We start from the raw sequence: 18,274 nt of genomic DNA on the forward strand, positions 1-18,274 counted from the left end.
GAATGCTATTCAGAGAGGAAAGGTATGAGTTCTTGTTGAGTAAGTATTTTTCTGTGTTTTACTCGGTGCTTTAATAGTGCTATTACATAGCATTCTTTACACTTTTGAGCTTTTACTATTTGACTTTTACTATTAAATATTTGCTATTGGCACTCTATTGTGCCATATTATGTCATATTCTCTTATGCCTTGTACACGATATCAATCATCGACCTCTTTAGCTGGGCATCGTCTACCTCCTCTGCTTGTACAGTAAACTTGTCGGTCTTTACCCTACTCAAGTAGTGCAAGAATTCTATCACAGAGCCTCCTACACCAAAGTAGATGTTTTTGGCTGCTATGAGGGCACGTCCTTCTTTAGTGCCAGATTTCTCGAGAATGTCTACAATTGACTCAGCCACTAATGGCAATGTCTCTAACGAGTAGATGGTTTCTGAACTTATGATGAAGTCGATTGCGTATTTCTCGATCAACTGATTGAACTGAGTGCCCCACGAGCCAGAAATAAACACTAATTCGACATTGTACTCTTTTAAATCATTAATGAATGTGTCTATCAACGCATCAGTGATCAACAACTCGTCGTTTTTCAAGTACGGAATGTCTTCGCTTGTAGTCAAGTCATGCAAAAGTTGGGGTTCCAAAGTGGACGCCCAATGAATGAGGATATTTGGCAAACTGACCAATCTCAAAACTTCCTGGTTGAAATCAGACAAGATGACTTTGATTGGATTTCTGTTTTTCCTTTGAAATTTCTGCAACAAAAGAAAGCTGGAAGGTAGCGAAGTACCACAACCAAAATCCAAATAGGACGAGTACGTTGACAAAAGCGAATCTGATTGGATAAACTTAGCCAATAAGTCTACAGTGTCATACGAACACTCCCAACTCTTGAATCCTCCTTCGTAAACTCTCTTTTCCAAGTCCTTGTCATTGAGATCAATCAAGATTTCATTGATCTTCGTATTCTCTTGATTGTCTTCTGTCATCACCTGGTGCTTTACATCAAAAAGTTCACGTCTGTAAACAATATTTTGTCCAATGGGAGTTGTATAGTTGTCAAAAGTCAACCTCACATTTCTCAAAGTCTGTAATAACGACTCCGTTGAGTGAATCACTGGTAGGTTCTGTCTCTCAATTGTAGATGAGAACGTACTTAATGAGTTCGGCACCTTTTCATTTCCATTGACTTTTTGATAATCGCTCAAATGGGTGTGAGACGACTCTTCAAAGTCGTCATCGCTGAAGTCCTCTTTAGTGAACCCGAAAGAAAATGACATTTTCGCAAAGGATAGATTCGTACCTTTAATTCTTCATTGAACATTTAGAGATGACATCTTTTAGAGATGGGGTTCTACATTTTTTTTGTCGCGCATTTTTGCGACAATACTTTATGACAAACTTTGGATTGCAAATGAAGCGCAAAATGCGCACTAAATAGAAACTATAGCAAATTAATTTAACGGAAGAATTAGCTTAACTTTTTAAACGAATTACCAAGTAAGGGTGAATTGCTTAGCGAAAGCACCTTCTTTGGTATACTTTTCCAAACCTGTGACGAAAATAGTTGAATTTTCGTAACTGAACTTGACCTTTGAATCCTCGAATTCGACCTGCTTAGGCTTCTTCTCCACACCCAAGATGGTAATATTGGCCAATGGCTGCGAAACATTGTATTCTCCAAAACTCGATGCTGTCAACAGCTTGCTGTGAGCAACAAAGTCAACATACAAAGATTCTTCAATTTCCAAAGATTCCCCATCGTCAAGGTAGAGCTTTCCTGAAGCATTACCTTCATTGTCCAAAGCTACAAGCAATGCAAATGGATTCTCTCTGGATTCAGCAACAGTGTAGCCTGGTTCTTGAAGTGGCAAAATGTGACCACCTCTGACATGCAATGGGATGTGACCCAATGGTGCAGCCAAGGTTTCATTCTTTCCATTTCTGAAGTCTTGCTTTTCGTGAGTGTACCAATCGTAGTAGACTTCTGAGACACCAGCACCTGGGAAAACACCCTTGGTCTTGTTGACACCTGGTTCTAAAACTGGAGTAACAATCAAGGCATCACCAACAAACAATTGGTTGTCGATACCGTTGTACTTCTTCTCGTATGGGAATTGCCACGACAAGGATCTCAAGATTGGCAAACCAGTAACATGTGATTCGTGCAACAAGGTATAGTAGTATGGCAACAACAAGTATCTGATAGCCATTGAGGTTCTCGTGGCATCAGCAACAGAAGACCAAACGTATGGTTCTTGAGAAATGGCTCCCAAAACATTGTGGTTTCTGTAGAATGGGAAGAACGAACCCAATTGCATCCATCTCGAGCACAATTCAGCATCCGAGTTTCCATTGAAACCACAAACATCAACTCCAAAGAAAGGAATACCAGAAAGACCCATGCTGAATGCCTGAGGAATAGAGAAGTACATCATGTCATAGTCAGCATTGTTGTCACCACCCCAGTGACCCATGTAATGGCCAGCACCGGAGAAGGTAGAACGGGCAATAATAAATGGCCTCTTGTTTGGGAAGATTTCCAACAAAGCAGCGTGGATAGCCTTTTCTTGTAAGAATCCGTAGAGATTATGGATATCATATTCAACAGTGCCATCTGCATGAGTTGCATTTGGAGAAACTGCATGAGTTGCAAGATCATGATCACCTTGGGCGTGGTTGATAGCGTAAGGTGGGTAGTTGATGTTTCCCTTACCTGGCAACAATGTGTTCATGGAGTCGATTGAAGCAGAAGAGCTTGATGGACTGGGCTTAGAAGTAGTGGCTGTAGCAGCAATTGAACTGGAAATAGACTTCCATTCAGTTGAGTTCGAAACGTTGAAACCTGATGGATATTGAGTAACTTCGCCTCCAACCAAGAATGGTGGATCTGCTGGGTTTTCAAAGTATCTGCCAGTACCACACGAACCAACACAGAAAGAACTGACTTCGTTCATATCGGACCAAATACCATCGAATGGGATTCTGTCGTGCCATTCTTTAAACATCTCGTTCCACCAGTCTTGTGTATTGTTAGCAAGGAAATCTGGGAAAGCGGTGTAACCGGGCCAAACAGCACCAATGTATAAAGAGCCATCTGGGTTCTTAAGGAAGATGTCAGATTCGTTACCGGCATGGAAGGGGGTATAGTCATTGTCAGTTTCATTATTTGGATTTGGAACGTAAATTGCTGCATCGAAGATTGGAACATAGTGTTGGTTGTTCTTGTGTAGCTTGTCCAAGAAGTCCTGGTACTTGTCAGTTGGGTATCTATGTGGGTCATTTGTGAAATCCTTGTATGAGTCCATGTAATCGATATCAGACCAGATGGTTTCCAATGGAATATTGAAATTCTTGAAGTTGGTTACTACATCTTCCAAGTCCTCGATTTCACGATAACCCCATCTACACTGGTGATATCCAAGAGCCCAGTATGGTTGGAAAGCTGGCAATCCTATTTCTGAAACATATTGTTGAATAACATCCTTAGGGTCAGGACCGCTGAAGAAGTATAAGTCAATAACTCCAGAAAGTGCTCTCCAGGTCAAAGATTGTTCTTCAAAAATGACTTCTTGGATAGCAGATGTTCTCCAGTAGACACCATGGGTGGTATTTGAATTGTATCTTTGGTCATAGTAAACAGGATGAACACCGTAAATGTTACCGTCGATAGGGTCACCAACATCGTTAGCGAACAAAGTCTTTACAGTTCCTGGCAAACTCAAAGAACCATGGATGGACTCGCCTAATCCAGAAATTGCATACCCCTTTGGCAAAGTGGTGTTGAATTGAATGAATTGGTTGGAAAATACCAATGGATTACCATCAGTGGAAAACAAAACCTCTCCGGTAGAAGCTCTAACCACTTCAAACGAGAAGTCATCCGAGTGGTACTGGAAGACTAAGTCAGAGTCTTCGAAATTGAATGAATTGACATCTCCTTCGATAGTTGGCTTCACAACCAAGTCTTCAGGCAAAATGTAGACATCGGTTAAGTTTGTTGGTTCAATATGAACATTCAAACGCTTGTCAGACTGGTAAGTCACCGTCAAGTTCAAATGATCAAAGTCATAACCATAGATATTAGTAGCCTCCTTTAACTCGAGAATACCGGTCAATCCTCTTGGTGTGGAGGTAACATTGACCAAAGTGTAACCCTTTGCTTCCTGGTTAGCATCAACAGCAGTATCATTGAGGATGTTAGGAACCTGCTTAACACCTAAAGTCAAGTCATTGGGAACTGTTGCTCGAGAGTCTCCACTTGAGGAGGTGCTCGAAGCGACCTCTGACTCAGAAGAAGAAATTGCAGCACCAAGCACAGAGTTTGTCACTCCAAGAGCGACAACCGAAGATTTTATTAAGTCTCTGAATATCATCTTGTGCACACTGAGGATGTATAATTCTAATGGGAATATACGTATTACTTAGGAATTGGTCGACTATTTATATTTTGCCATCACCACCATTATGTTGCGGATGGCACGGAATTCATAACCACATTCCTCTGTCTCCTATACGAGTACTAGACGCAAGCAGTTGAAAGTTGTCTGTTTTGGATCAGTGGAACAACTCCATATGTACCTGAAATTTCGGAACAATTCACATATATAATAATATTATTATGCATAAAATGTGTCTACCAATATAGTGGGGAACCCAAAGCCCACACAAGCTGCGCAAGCCCCCACGCAATTTTAATCCGATCCACTCCTAGGATGGCTACTTTTGATTTATCCTACAATTCTTGGAAATTATCTATCTGGCGTACTGAAGTGGCTCATTGGAATTGGAGAAATATACAGATTAAGTTTGGTTTGACAAGTCGACGTTCAAGTTAAGTATCATGCAAATGAAAGTGTCAAAAAAGCCGTAACTGAATATGAAATTCCGAGATTTTCAAACATGGGGTAACTGCCGGGAGGCGGCCACTAGCACAGTTTCCTCCAAGATGAATATGCATTTGTGGAGTTTGTCCTATTGTTTTCTTCGCATAATTAGAGCGGAGCGCGGATAAATAGTCTACTTTCATTGTCGCAATAATCTTCTATAAAGCGAAGTGGTCCAATGGGAGGATCACACTGGTGCCACATGAAAGTAGATAGTTAGACAATAGAGCAATATTGTTCACAAAAATCCGAAATAGGGGCTTCGTGACCAGAATGGATAGTAGTATTTATGCATAAATTGATTTTTTGACAATTCTTGCAAGAGGAGGCCGTGGAACAACCTTTCCATTACTATTTTCCATCTTGATTACAAAGCGAGATCTCAATTACAATTGAATTTTAACTTCGCCCGAAATAAGTAGGTCCAAGACTTTGTTTCGCCAGGCACTTCCGGACTATTGCGAAGTATCTGTCATTATAGACATTGCACTTCAGTTGATTATTGTCTAAATAGCTATAAAGTAGGTCTCAGTTCTTTAGAACTATAAATCTCTGCAGAGATTTAACAGCAAAAACGTATTTGCTTCATTTATGTGCACCGAAGTTGTCTGTCTATCTGCAAATTTTCATTCACTTTTGTAGTTGAAATATTTGCAGAATCTTCCCTCGTGATATTAATTATTATGTAGACATATGGTTATTTGAAAAGTGGTTCGTTATTTACGTGGAGTTTCGCAACCTTTGGCCACAAAAAATATTAGCAGAATAATTGCCATATAAATTTTTCATTTTAAGTTTCATTATATTTCAAACTTTTTGAATGCTTTCATGGGAAATCTACAAGATGTACTCTAAATTAGCTTTTATTCTAGATCCTGAAAATATGTTTCCTCAAAATCTATTCGAAAATTTATGAAAATGTAGACCAAAAATACATACATTCACTGAAATCATGGAAAATGGCTATAATTCAAAGACATTAACTTCTTGAACACAAATATGATACACAAATCATTGCCACCTCTACTCCAATAAGGCGCTTGAAAAATTTTCAACTCACCCTTATTACTTTATTCTCTTGCTACTCTTTTGATCTATTTAGTCAATATTTCGCAATCGAGTTGTGTAAGTGACTGCACACAAGACTTCAAATCAGATAGAATGTAGTGAAGGACATCTACCAACTAGTCACCCATCCCTATCACTACTCCATACTCTTATCCAGTTTACAAATTTCGTCCATATGACTCAAGTTTCACCATCGAGCAAAAAGGTAGATGATTTCTTATCGGGGTTGTCTCAATTGTCTCAGAATAAAATTCGAGAAGACGAACAACGACAGAGGGAGCTACAAAGAAGCATCGAAGAGTTGAAGAGACTGAATTCGACTTCGCCAGCAAAACCTGATTACGATGAGCTAACTCCGGTGAACTCGCTGATGATTTCAGACTCAGTTCCAACTTTGAAGTTCAGCAGAAGCTCAGGGCCCACTGAATATAAATCTAGACTAGACATCTATGAAGAAGAGAACCCTCCAAAGCTACCAAAAAGAAGAAATATTGAAAGTAATGAAGATGAAGATGCTCCAAAATTGCCAAGAAGACCAGAATCTACAGAGCCTGTGGAAGAAAACCCTCCTCCACTTCCTACAAGGAAATTTGCATATTCCACATCAGACTTGAATATTAACTTGCTTCAACCAACAGGCCGTAAAGGTCCTATTCCTGTCGCAAAACCAAAGCAGACTTCGAATCACTCATTTCCAGAATTCAAAGCTAAATCTGGTTCCACTGGAGGCGGTACCATTAAGTCTTTTTCCCAGATAGAAGCTGAAATCAAAAACAGAGATGTATCACAAACAGAGGATTCCAAATTGAAACAAGTCCCCCCAAAGCCAAAGTCCAAACCTAGAATCAGTGAGACTTCTGTAGTTGTAGATTCGGTAGCAAAAAATGACTGGCTTTCTTCATCAATTGGAAACAAGGCAACTGTCCACACAACCCAGTCTTATGCCGGACATGTAGAACCATTGAAACCCACACCAAGGCCCAAGGCAGACTGGTTGTCTTCTACTTTACATAATCCAAAAACAACAGTACACACTTCGCCTGCCAAAGTAAGCGTTGACTCACCAGGAGAGCACAGTTCTGGTAAGCCAGGTAGCAAACCTCCTCTTCCTCCCAAAATTGCCATTACTTCTCCCTCTAAGGGAGCAGCAGCCAGCTGGCTCAATAGTGCTGTTAGTAAGAAGGATCTTCATACACATTCAGAAGTGGCTTCAAAACCATCTTATATAATTCCGAAGAAGAAGAATCAAAATGTAGAAGAATCAGAGAAAAAGACACCCGAGTACTTGGAAAAACTAGGAAAGTTGCAGAAAGGCGAATCGTTGAAAACCCCAGTTTCAAAAGCTCCATTGAACAAATATGCTCAAGAAGAGGACACTCTAAAGAACACGATCGCAAATCTTTCGTCTTCTAAAAAACCACCTCCAAAGCCATTGAAACCTCCAGTCTCAAAATACACCCAGGAAGAGACTGACTTGCTCAAAACTACTTTGGCTGGATTGTCTACAAGCAAAGTGCCAGTTGTTAGGGTTTCAAAACCATCAGTAGAAAAGTATACAAAAAACGAAAGCGAGCTTCTTAAATCAACTATATCAAACTTGTCGCCAAACAAGAAGCCTCTTATACCGACTAAGCCAGCTTTTAACAAGTACGAAGAAAATGATTCTCAGATATTAAGAGCTCAGATGAGTCAGCTCTCCAACAAGAGCAAATTATCCACAAAACAGGATAATAATATAACAGAGGGAATGTATGCTCATAGTAAACTCAAACCAGTGGCTCCACCCCTCAAACCCAAGACCAAGCCGGTTGTTGAACAACCTCCTAAACGGGCAACTGCAGTTGAGAAACCAAAGCCCGTATCATTCCAGGACCAACTATCCAACATCTTGAGAGCCAACACAGTCCCTCAACTTGCAGGTGCTTCTAGTAATGGAATCCCAACAGCTACAATAATTAGCCGTTCAAACACAGATCCTATAAGGGAGAAAAGAAAAGATACAGTAGGTAATGGTAAGTTAGTTCATCCTGGTAAGGGAAGAGCAAAGGGTCCAAAGAGAAAGCTTCCTAAATCGATGCAGAAATCTCAGGCTCAAAGTAGCAACAGTTCAAAGAAGTCGGCGAATGTTAAGGAAAGTGATCCAGTTTCCTTAAATCCAATTGAATCTTCTGAACCAAAAGAAGAAGAAACTATGCTTGCGGTACCAAAGAAGAAACCTGCTCCTACAGTGAACAAGCTAACTAAACCAAAGCCTGTTGAAGGATTGAAGCCCAGCCGGAACTTCAGTGGGGAGATTTTCATATAGGAGATACAGACATTCAGATCGATTCTATTCTTTTATAAAGAACAATTATTTGTTTTACTTTCTCAAACGTAGATTGGCACTCATAGTCGTATATATGTGAAGTCGTAAATGTATGTACAGTCAATTTTGCAGATGAATGCGCATGAAGCAACATCCCCAATTAGGCTAGTTGTGTGGAACAAGAACTGTGAAAAATGTAGGCGAGCTAACAGAGCTGGCTCGTACTTATAAGTGAGATTTGAAACATGGATATTGAAGACTATTGATAGAGTAGCCGTTGCTCGAGTAGCCATTGTGTATTATAGCATCTTATAACCTGAGGGAACATCTCGTTATCATCTTCCCCACTAAACTAGTGTGATTTCAGAAGACATTAAAGCGTGCGGCTCGCGAATGTTTTTTCTTCCAGAACAAATGGACAACTTTTCAAAACAGTTATGTAAACATTATATACGATCCAACAGTGAATAATTGTTGCAAGCGATAATCCTCGTTGCAAACAGTACTGTACTACTAGTCTACCCTGAAATGGATAAAGTTACCGAGCAGTTGGAGGCATGGAAGGCTGAGATTCCTGCCAAATTGGAACAGGCCCAAATCTACTTCAACCAGTTCAAGCAATCGATTCCAAAGAACGTGGACGAACTCCAGCCTCACATCGACTACATCAAGTCCATTACTCAGGACGACATAATAAACGACTTCACCAACTTCAAGGTAACTCCCATCACAATTTCCATCACGATCACGACTTTGACGACGATCTTCATTATCTCAAAGTTGTTTTGTAGATGCTCTTCTGACACGAAAACCAAGAAAAAGAACAAGAAGCCTAAAAAGAAACTCTCGAAGGCGCAGAAGGCCAACAAGGATATCCAGGCCATTTTGGACTTTGTTGAATCCGAGTATGTGCCTCAGATCGACACATACATTGTGGAATACAAGAGCTTGAAACCCGAAGAGCTCGAGTACAAGTACAACTACTTTGAAGAAATGTTGTTGAAGGAGTTGATGAAGTTGGACGAGGTCGATGTCAGTGGCAACGATATCTTGAGAGAAAACAGAAAGAAAGTGATAAAATTTGTCCAGGATCACCAGAAGAGATTGGACAGATTCAAAAAAGAAAGAAACTTCTAAGATGAGCTTTCAAGACACTGATATCTCAATTTAGATATGTATTGTATTCTGTTAATAAATGTAATCTACTATGAATAAGTAGCGCAATCACTTCAAAGAGTCTATTCTAGTATATAAATATATATTTCTTTAAATAATAAATAATGTAACCTTTTAACAGTATTACAGTATTTAGTCGATATACTCTATTTCTTGTTTATCACTGTCTTGTGCGAGTCGAAATCCTGGGGTTGGATTCTGGCTCCTCTCTTGACTCCAAACTCAGGAATGGCACCGTCCGAATTACCAGGAAACACGTCTACAAGTAGAGGCAATCTATGGCCCAACCACAAGGCACTGTTGGTGTGGTCTTCCAAATCGTTACCCGTTTGAGGGTGAATAAGAACTGACAAATTTCCATGGTACAATTGAAACCAACTGAGAACCTTGATGAACACCTCAGGTCTTCTCACATCCGCCTCCCAGAACTGCGTTGGATGTGGGCCAATGATCTTGTCATCGGGCAACTTCTTCACGATGATGGAGCCATTGGCTGAATCTTCAGGGAAGTCTTCAAGTAACTTGGCTCTTAAGTTGTCGGACTCGGTAAGCGACTTTGCATTATGCGCATAGTAGTAGACATGGAAATCGTAGTATTGCACCGGATATGTGAACGAAAGTCCGTGAACCGAGGTGGTGGCTACAGAGGGATCGTTTTGTGGAAGATGGGTAACGTACTCCATTGCTATATGCTGAAAGGATAAAACTCGAAACTCTAAAAGAAGAATAAACTTATTGACCAAATTTCGTTCCCAGGATTAGCCACTTACCTAAGGGGCGCCGCTTTGGTATAGAGCCACAATTGCTGCGAAAACTGCGCTACCAACGATAAGAATAATGCATCACCAAATACCATTCTACAACAATATGCTACAATATAAGTAATAGGATTTGTATAATATAGATGTAAATACTATTTTAAAGCTCCTAAGCCAAATTCAAGTCCTTCTGCACCATGGTCTTGCAAATAGGGTGGTACTTGTCTTCAAATCTCTTGAAAGTCTCCACAGCAAACTCGATGCTGACACTGGTCTGCAAGAGCTTGTAACCTGGTCTGACATACTTCATACGACCTACAGTGCCCAACCAGTCAGCAAAGAACTTAACTTGTTCGTCCGAACTAGTGTAGTTCCCGTATTTGATCAACAATTCATTCCAACGAGCAAGTACTTCACCGTTCTTACTGGCTGCATACTTTGGGTAGATAGAAGGCAACTTTCTGATGAGTTCAGGAGAGACATCAAGGTCCTTAAATCTATCAGTTAAGGTTTCGATAAAGAGCATCTCTTGTTCTCCTTCGAATTCCTTAACATCAGCTTCGGAGAACTTGACTTCAGTTTCACCGGACTTAACGAAGTCCACCCACTTTTCAACCAAGACGTAGACTTGATCAGCCAATGTAGTGTCGAACTTGGGATCATCAGGTAAGCCGGGCTGGAACAACCACTTCTCCAAATCAATGGTGTCCAACGCATCTTTCTTACCCAATGGAGTGTAGAAATCATACAAGGTCTCTATGAACTGAGCACTGTTAAGCGATTGGTAACGGAACTTCTTGAAGTAATGCTTGATAAATGGATCGAACTCCTTGGTACCACCGACTTTCGTCTCGATGTGAAACAAGAAGTTGAAACCCTTTTCATATGGAATTCTAGAAAATGCATCGTCGGGATCGCCACTTGCCAAGTCCCATACCAATGATGTGAACTTGGGATCAAACGACTCCACAGTCTCTACTAATGCATTCCAGCCAATAATGGCATTGAAGTGTCTCACTTGCTCGCCATACTTTTCTGGGTTGGCTCTGCCTTCCTCTTGGGCTTCAGCAGCAGCTATGGCTCCTATAATTCGCCTTTCCAAATACACAGTCCAACCTTCGTTCAACCAAAAGTGCTCCCACGAACAATTAGTAACGAGATTACCGGACCATGAATGAGCCAATTCATGTGCCATCACCTTGACTTGAGTTCTGTCCTTACTTATCAAAGTGGGTGTGAGCTGGGTCATGTTGGGAATTTCCATACCTCCGTAGGGGAAACTCGAAGGAAGAACTAACGAATCGAATCTCGACCATTCATATTCGAAGACGATCTTCTCGGCGATCTGGATGAAATTCTCCATATCCTTCTCAAACTCCCACTGACAGTCCTTCAAAGATGGCTCTTCAGAGTAGACATCAGATCTGGGACCAATAGGAGCCTTGTGGAGATTACCAGAAGTGATAGAAACTAAGTATGAAGGAATGGGAATAGGCTGGTCAAAATGGTATACACCTGCTTCATTACTTGGCTGCGGTCTACCAGACATAGTACACACCAGAGGCGATTTAGCTGTGAACTTGTATGGAGACTTGACACCAGGGGTGTCAAAACAAGGGAACAAACTACGAGCGTGAATGGCTTGACATTGAGAAAATACATATGGACCAGTGTCTCCTTGAATAAACTGAATGGCAGTACACTTGTCGGTGGTACGGAAATCGACTTCCACAGTGAGACTCTCATTTTCACCATCAATTGGAATTACCAAGGGAGAGCCAAAAGGAGCTTTGTGTGGCAAAAGTTCGAAAACAACTTCTTTACCATTGACTTTAGCAGTCAGCACTTCCAAAAACGAAGTGTCCAATACAAGGCGGTTGGTTTTGGTGAGTTTCTTCAAAGTGTATATCACATTTCCTGAAATATTCTTACTCTCAAACGATACCAGGAGCGACAAATCCGTGTGGACAACCTTAAACTCTGCATAATTGGAGTTGGTGCACGGGTCTAGCTCGTGTGATCTTTTGCTAATATTCTCAAACTTTGACATGGCTAATTGGACTTTTCGAAGAAAACGAAATTAGTACGAATTATTCAATTCTACGAAATAGTGCCTTCTAGTAGATAATTTAGATGGTGACCAGAGTGGTAGCGCCGTCACTGTCTCATTGCCTAAATGCCTTGGATATTTTAAATTTAGTGCCGATTCTGTCAAAGGCTCTTCTTGGTGCAGGTATTTTTGTGTTCGAAAGTGCAAGAGCCGTTTCATCGTTTCATAGGCAACTAGACTGTATGTGAATAAAGAAATATAACGTATACTGAAACGAGGCTATTCTATACAATGTTCAACCGGTTCAAGGAATTGTCCTTATCTATATATATATGGGTGCACCAAAAATTTCGTCACTATTAGAATGTCGTATCAAGTTCGCTTTAAAGACCAGCGGTTGCGGAAGCTGTCGTTTCATGAGTTTCGGCTTCTGTTGGTTTCTTCTTCTTCTTGTCTCTCTTCTGACTGGCCTCAGCTACCAACTGTTCAAAGATTCTTGCTTCCTCGTCCTCATCTTCGGTTCTTGTTACAGCCGAAAACACTTCGCCAATCAATTTCAAGGCATTAGCTCTGTCTATTCTCTTTTTCAAAGGTACTTCTTCATCATAGAGAATATTATCACAAACTCCACGAATGGTACCTTGGATCTCGAATTTGGATCCTGACCAAGCTGCCGCTAACACTTTGCCCATCAAGTACTTTTCCATTTCAGCCAACTCTTCTGGTGTGTGCTTTTCAGGAATCTTTTCTTCTTTAGAATTGCTGGTTTTTACATCATTAGCATCTTTGTCTTTAGAGTCTTCGGAGTCTTTGTCTCCTTTACTATCTTGATCTGCTTGCTGTTCGTGTAGTTCTTGATCCTTCTTTTTCTTTCTGATGCTCTCGATTTCTTCCTCTAATTTATTCACCTCTTGCTCTGCGGCCAGCTTCTTGGCTTCTTCCTCTTCTGCTTCTTTGAGTGCATGGTATTCATTATCTTGTTGCATCTTGGAGTATTCTTCCATGGTTCTCTGCGCATCCAAGGCTGTAGAAACCGTGGAAAAGGTATCCTTGACTACTCCACCCTTTTCTTTGACAGAGTGCCAAAACCCTCCCCAGCCAAAGAATGTCTGGTTCTTCAAAAAGATCTTCAGCTTGGTCTTATAGATGGAGCCAAGAGTATGTAAGATCTCAAGTCCAAAACTTTCCATTTTCAACGACTCCGCTTCATACTGCAATTTGCCCTTGAACGACTGTGCTACGTCGTCCTTCATGTCGGTCTCAGTAAACAACGACAACTTGTCAATAAGTTTGTTGGAGAGCTCTTTTCTCATCTCGATCTTCTTCAAACGACACTCCTCTTCAAACTTCTCCAACTCTTCTTTACGCTTCTGATCTTCTTTTTCTTTTTCGGTAAGTTGCTTTTTACTTGGATCCACCTCCTCTGTATGTTCTGAATGCAGTAACAAAAGAGGAGCTTTATCGGATGAATTGGTAGTAGAATATTTATCAGTAGAACTAGTAGTAGTAGAACTAGTAGTATTAGAAGTCTTATTTGGAGTATTGTCGGTAGTTGCATCATCTTCCTTCTTTTCGTCCTTCTTTTCATCATCAGTGTAGCCCGATAATTCCGCAGATTTCGACAACTCTTGCAATAAAGTCAATTCACCTATCCATTCTTTGAAAGCTTCTCCACCAAATATCATGGAGAAAAACTCAGATGGATCTTCGAATCCTTCCGTGGGAATCGATTCTTGCTTACCGAACTTGTCATATTTAGCTCTCAACTTCTCGTCACTCAAAACTTGGTAAGCTTCTCCAACTTCTTGGAACTTGGCAGCTGCCAGCGGGTCATCGGGGTTCTTATCTGGATGTAATCTGATTGCAGCTTTACGATACGCCTTCTTGATTTCCAACGACGTCGCATTCGCTTGTACGCCTAATAACTCATAGTAGGCGGTGTCAACAACCATTGTGATGTTGTAATCGAAAATAATGTGCTGTGTATTTGCTCCTTCGCTGAAAGAGTTATCCAGATGAGAATCTGAGTGTGAAAAAAGGGAATTCAGATATTGAAACTAAAATTGAGAAATAACAACAATAACAACAATAATACAGTCAAATTATAGTCGCGATAGTCCGAATGTTTCACGGCCCTATTGTAACAATGTCTGGATCTTATCTATTCTAATTATCAGTAAAGAAAAGGTCACAGCAAATGGAACGTCTGAAAGAAACAGATTTTAGAGATGAATAGAACGATAACGCTTAAGTATGGCACTTTTGTTCTGTGGCAACATATGGTTGTGCACACGACCCGAGTAGCTGCGAAAAACGAGAGTTGAATAATTTTGTCTTATAGTGGGACTAAGTTAACAAGATATGTAAACTGATTCTGCTATAATATACTTGACAAGTAATATATGCCCCGACATTTCTGATTGGTCAATGACAGCTGATATTTTGTGATTGCTACTTCGTGCTTATTCTCGATATACATTCGAAAATGACTTCTTCCTGAGGATATATATATATGCATATACGATGCTATGTACAGTTATGCGTGCTATGTTCTAATGGGAGTAGTAAACCTTTCTCAAGTCGACAATCTTCTTACCTCTGGAGGCAGCCAAGTCTTCAATGGACCTCTGCTTAGTCAAGGCTTCTACAAAACCCTGACAAACCAACAATGGGTTTCTCGATTTGTACACTTTACCTCTCAAGTCCTTGATACCAGCAGCTTGGCAGATTTCAAAAATGTTTCTGTTGACTCTTAAGCCAAAACCTGCAGGAGCAGATCTCATGAACAACTTGACAGCATGGTATTTGTATTCAAAGTCTCCAAGAATGGTTCTTTCTTCGTATCTGGGGATAGGTGTTAAGTTCTTGACAGCATTCCAGTGGGCTTTGACAGCAGCTGTTCTGATACCGTCTCTGGATTTACCAATACCTAAGCCAATGGTACCGTTTCTGTCTCCTACTACAGTTAACACAAAGAAATTGGGGATGTTTCCCTTGGATGTCTTCAATGACACTCTCTTCATTATGATAGGACGCACATACAACCCTCTGATGTATCCAGCATCCAAACCGGTCAACTTCGCCAACTCTTCAGCGATTTTTCTTGTGGATGTGGCTGCTGTTTCTTTTCTCTTGAGAGTGTTCTCATCCTTGAAACGAAGCTTCAAGTCAGTTCTGTCTGGACCTTGAATATCTGGGATCTTGGGGTATGGAGTACGACCTTCACCTTGGTTTGGATATATAATGGGTTCTTCCCAGACAGGATCTGTCTTGGAATAGTCTGACAATGCATCTCCTGGTGCTACTTTAGATTTAGCTCTGAATCCCTTCTTTTTCAACTCCAACACGTCTCTAGGATCAATTAACGACTCAGAGATCTGAATGCTCTGTAACAATTCTGGTGTGTAGTATTTCTTGAGGAATTCCAAATGCTGCTGAACCTTGCGGTTGGTTTCTGGCTCTATCTCTGTAGCCTTTGGTATTCCTTGTGATTTGGAAGATTGCTGGTATATTCTGGCCGAAGATGTTAAACATCTTTTTATTATTCCGGCCGAAAGAGCAGGCTGAAACGTGCTCTTTAACATTATGCCGTCTCACTGCTGTACTAACACTGTGAATCCTAGTGAATATCTAGTACTAGACTTGTACTTGTAGTTCTCCAATATTGTAAATGGTACCAGAATGAATTTTTTTCAACATTTGTCGTGCGAGAAACAAATCAAAAAATTGTCACGTGAGCGATTGCAAAATGTATAGATGTAAAACTGTACATATATCACAAGAAGCAATGATCAAATAATTTACAAAAACATACATACCATAAGTAACATTATATATAGTGTATCTAAACTATTCTACAATTTCGTAATACGCTTTAAGTAGCTCTAATATCAGTGTGTATTTACTACTTCATTATAGGAAACTTGTCTAAGTGGTGAACTTGATTGGTTCGGGATCCGTCTTTTCTTTAAGACCTAAAGGCTTGACATCATCTGGTAGGTTTTGAGCTCTGGCTACTGGTGAGAATTGCAATTTTTCGTTTGCCTGTTGTAAATGGTTGATTTCTTGTCTCAACTTTTCAACTTCCTTTTCCAATCTTTTACCAAAGACATCGATGTAGTATGTGGCACCATTGTAACTGGCCCAGATAAAGATAAATGTGACAAAAGCTCCGCAGGCATGTTTATATTTGAACCAGATAGGACAGAATACCATAGTCAATAACTGGTAACCGAATTGAATGAGAGTGAAAGCCGTAGTTTGCATCCACAAGTACGGCAATGAATTAACAAACTTGCCTAAAGGAGTCTTTCTGTTTCTCTTTTTCAAGTATGTGAAGGAGGTTACCTTACCTTTGTCTATTTGCTCTTTCTTTCTGATTGTGATGAAGTAGTGGTACGACACCTGCCATAAGGTGTAGTAGATAGAGGTCCAGAAGATACCATGGACAAAATTCCAGTGATCAATAGAGGCTATCGCAGGATAACGCGACTTGATATAGTCTGGATCTAACTCATGAACCAAGACAAACATAGTTATAGGTGGCATCACGTGGATAAATGAACTGGTCGTTTTTTCTATAGAGTGCAACACTAGTGAGTTTCTCCATGTGATCACAGCAAACGACAATGTTCCCAACGACAATGAGAAGACTGATACAAACAACGTTGGCGAGTGGGGGAATACCCAGATGAACAACATTAGCAATATGTTTACGTAATAGCACAAATCAGCCAAGTAATACTGGAATGATTGCTTGAAATAAGAGTAGAATCTGATAGGCATCAAGACAGCAAATAAAACAGTATGGAAATGTGGGAAGTAGTTGGGGTATTTTCCAATGACAAAACCCGCTGTCGCTATCAAGAATACTGCGATGGCATAGAAAAGCTTTTCGGTTGATGAGCTTTGTAAGTTCTTGTGAATTCTCTGGTCGAATTTGACCAATCTTTGGTTGAAAACCTCTTGAATTTTTATGAAGTCTTTACTTCTTTGTCTCGGGTTGTAGATGTTGAAAGTTTCTTTTGTTTTCAGCTTCATCTTATTGAATCTCTTTTTGGTGGAATCGCCCACAGTGTCCAAATTAAAGCCGAAATCAAAGTCGTTGGCAAAGATGAGTTTCGACAAATCGATAAAGGACACTGAAGTCGCCGAATCGCTGCGTCGAAGCTGGGGACTCTGTTTGAAAGAAGACGACGACGACGAGTAGCCGTCGTCAAAGTTGTCGTCGTCATCTTCAATTATAACTGAGCCATCAGAGTTAGACCTGCTGGATTTGGCAGAGCCATCAATTGAAGGAGGCACTGTGACCCCAAAACTTGGAGATTCGCCCGTTCCAGTGATGGAATCCAAAATGTCCGAAGGATTCGACATTTCCTATACATGAACTTTGTTAACACCTTCAATGGTACCAATAACTAAGACGGTTAGCGATACGATGTCTGGCCAAGCTAGCTGAAGTTGAAAGCTGAAGTTTTTATCTTGACTGTCTTGAAGAGCTGGAAATAAAGAGAATATACGAGGTCTCTTCCTGTCTGGAAAGATGAGATAGAAGCTTCGCGCAATAGTTTACAAACACAAAAGCGTCAACGCTATGGGGAATAATCGTGCTTTGGAAAGGGAGATAAAGACGAGAAGGAAGTGAAGATGAAAAGAAAACTGAGTTTAGAAATACTTTAGAACTTGATGATACAAAGCAAGAAAAATTCGAAATGACAAATACCCGATAAGACATACGTTTAGTCTATTAAACATGATCCACAACCACGTGTAATCGCAGCCCAAATAGGCTACCAGTAGTTGGACCGCGACAGCCACGGGGAACTCGTGTGGATGAAACGTCTGACAATTGTTGGGCAGCACAAGAGGTAAGAAGTGGCACTTGCCGTGCTACGTGGTAATATAGATTAGTGGCAGTGTGAGAAATACAGCAATATATCAGTAAAGATAAATTGATCCAGATAAACCCAGTCAAACTTGTAGGTGCAACTTTGCTCAGTAAAGAGACAGTAGAAGAGCTGGAAGAATTACG

At 40.5% G+C, this 18,274-nt stretch overlaps 9 protein-coding genes across 9 annotated transcripts; 2 read left to right on the top strand and 7 right to left on the bottom strand. All coding sequences in view use genetic code 12, as the record gives it.

The window, feature by feature from the left end:
- Positions 1-182: 182 nt before the first annotated feature.
- On the bottom strand, positions 183-1,280 carry PICST_43721 (predicted protein; the record flags this gene model as incomplete). Its single annotated transcript, XM_001383797.1, has 1 exon — positions 183-1,280. The coding sequence occupies one exon, from the start codon at positions 1,278-1,280 to the stop codon at positions 183-185; it is 1,098 nt and encodes a 365-aa protein (XP_001383834.1).
- Positions 1,281-1,493: 213 nt separating this feature from the next.
- On the bottom strand, positions 1,494-4,376 carry CGA1 (Glucoamylase 1 precursor (Glucan 1,4-alpha-glucosidase) (1,4-alpha-D-glucan glucohydrolase); the record flags this gene model as incomplete). Its single annotated transcript, XM_001383798.1, has 2 exons — positions 1,494-4,285; positions 4,313-4,376. The coding sequence occupies 2 exons, from the start codon at positions 4,374-4,376 to the stop codon at positions 1,494-1,496; spliced, it is 2,856 nt and encodes a 951-aa protein (XP_001383835.2).
- Positions 4,377-6,129: 1,753 nt separating this feature from the next.
- UNC89.1 (Muscle M-line assembly protein unc-89 (Uncoordinated protein 89)) lies at positions 6,130-8,387 on the top strand (the record flags this gene model as incomplete). The annotated part of the gene is made up of 1 exon (XM_001383457.1): positions 6,130-8,387. The coding sequence occupies one exon, from the start codon at positions 6,130-6,132 to the stop codon at positions 8,257-8,259; it is 2,130 nt and encodes a 709-aa protein (XP_001383494.2). The 3' UTR covers positions 8,260-8,387.
- Positions 8,388-8,787: 400 nt separating this feature from the next.
- On the top strand, positions 8,788-9,396 carry PICST_30847 (predicted protein; the record flags this gene model as incomplete). Its single annotated transcript, XM_001383458.1, has 1 exon — positions 8,788-9,396. One exon carries the CDS (start codon positions 8,788-8,790, stop codon positions 9,394-9,396), a length of 609 nt encoding a protein of 202 aa, XP_001383495.1.
- A 185-nt stretch (positions 9,397-9,581) lies between these two features.
- Positions 9,582-10,118, bottom strand: PICST_30848 (predicted protein; the record flags this gene model as incomplete). The annotated part of the gene is made up of 1 exon (XM_001383799.1): positions 9,582-10,118. The coding sequence occupies one exon, from the start codon at positions 10,116-10,118 to the stop codon at positions 9,582-9,584; it is 537 nt and encodes a 178-aa protein (XP_001383836.1).
- Positions 10,119-10,316: 198 nt separating this feature from the next.
- On the bottom strand, positions 10,317-12,251 carry LKA4 (leukotriene A-4 hydrolase (LTA-4 hydrolase) (Leukotriene A(4) hydrolase)). Its single transcript, XM_001383800.1, has one exon. It carries the CDS (start codon positions 12,241-12,243, stop codon positions 10,363-10,365), a length of 1,881 nt encoding a protein of 626 aa, XP_001383837.2. The 5' UTR covers positions 12,244-12,251; the 3' UTR covers positions 10,317-10,362.
- A 450-nt stretch (positions 12,252-12,701) lies between these two features.
- On the bottom strand, positions 12,702-14,195 carry PICST_57157 (predicted protein; the record flags this gene model as incomplete). Its single annotated transcript, XM_001383801.1, has 3 exons — positions 12,702-12,974; positions 13,152-13,666; positions 13,742-14,195. Coding segments are annotated over 3 exons (1,242 nt in total), but the record flags the coding sequence as incomplete, so codon positions are not given.
- Positions 14,196-14,738: 543 nt separating this feature from the next.
- PICST_71226 (mitochondrial 37S ribosomal protein MRPS5) lies at positions 14,739-15,844 on the bottom strand. The gene has a single exon (XM_001383802.1). It carries the CDS (start codon positions 15,825-15,827, stop codon positions 14,796-14,798), a length of 1,032 nt encoding a protein of 343 aa, XP_001383839.1. The 5' UTR covers positions 15,828-15,844; the 3' UTR covers positions 14,739-14,795.
- A 398-nt stretch (positions 15,845-16,242) lies between these two features.
- On the bottom strand, positions 16,243-17,412 carry PICST_57033 (predicted protein; the record flags this gene model as incomplete). Its single annotated transcript, XM_001383803.1, has 2 exons — positions 16,243-17,283; positions 17,317-17,412. Coding segments are annotated over 2 exons (1,137 nt in total), but the record flags the coding sequence as incomplete, so codon positions are not given.
- Between the last annotated feature and the right edge of the window lie 862 nt (positions 17,413-18,274).

The sequence above is a fragment of the Scheffersomyces stipitis genome, chromosome 3, assembly GCF_000209165.1.
Source record: "Scheffersomyces stipitis CBS 6054 chromosome 3, complete sequence".
Lineage (NCBI taxonomy): Eukaryota > Fungi > Ascomycota > Pichiomycetes > Serinales > Debaryomycetaceae > Scheffersomyces > Scheffersomyces stipitis.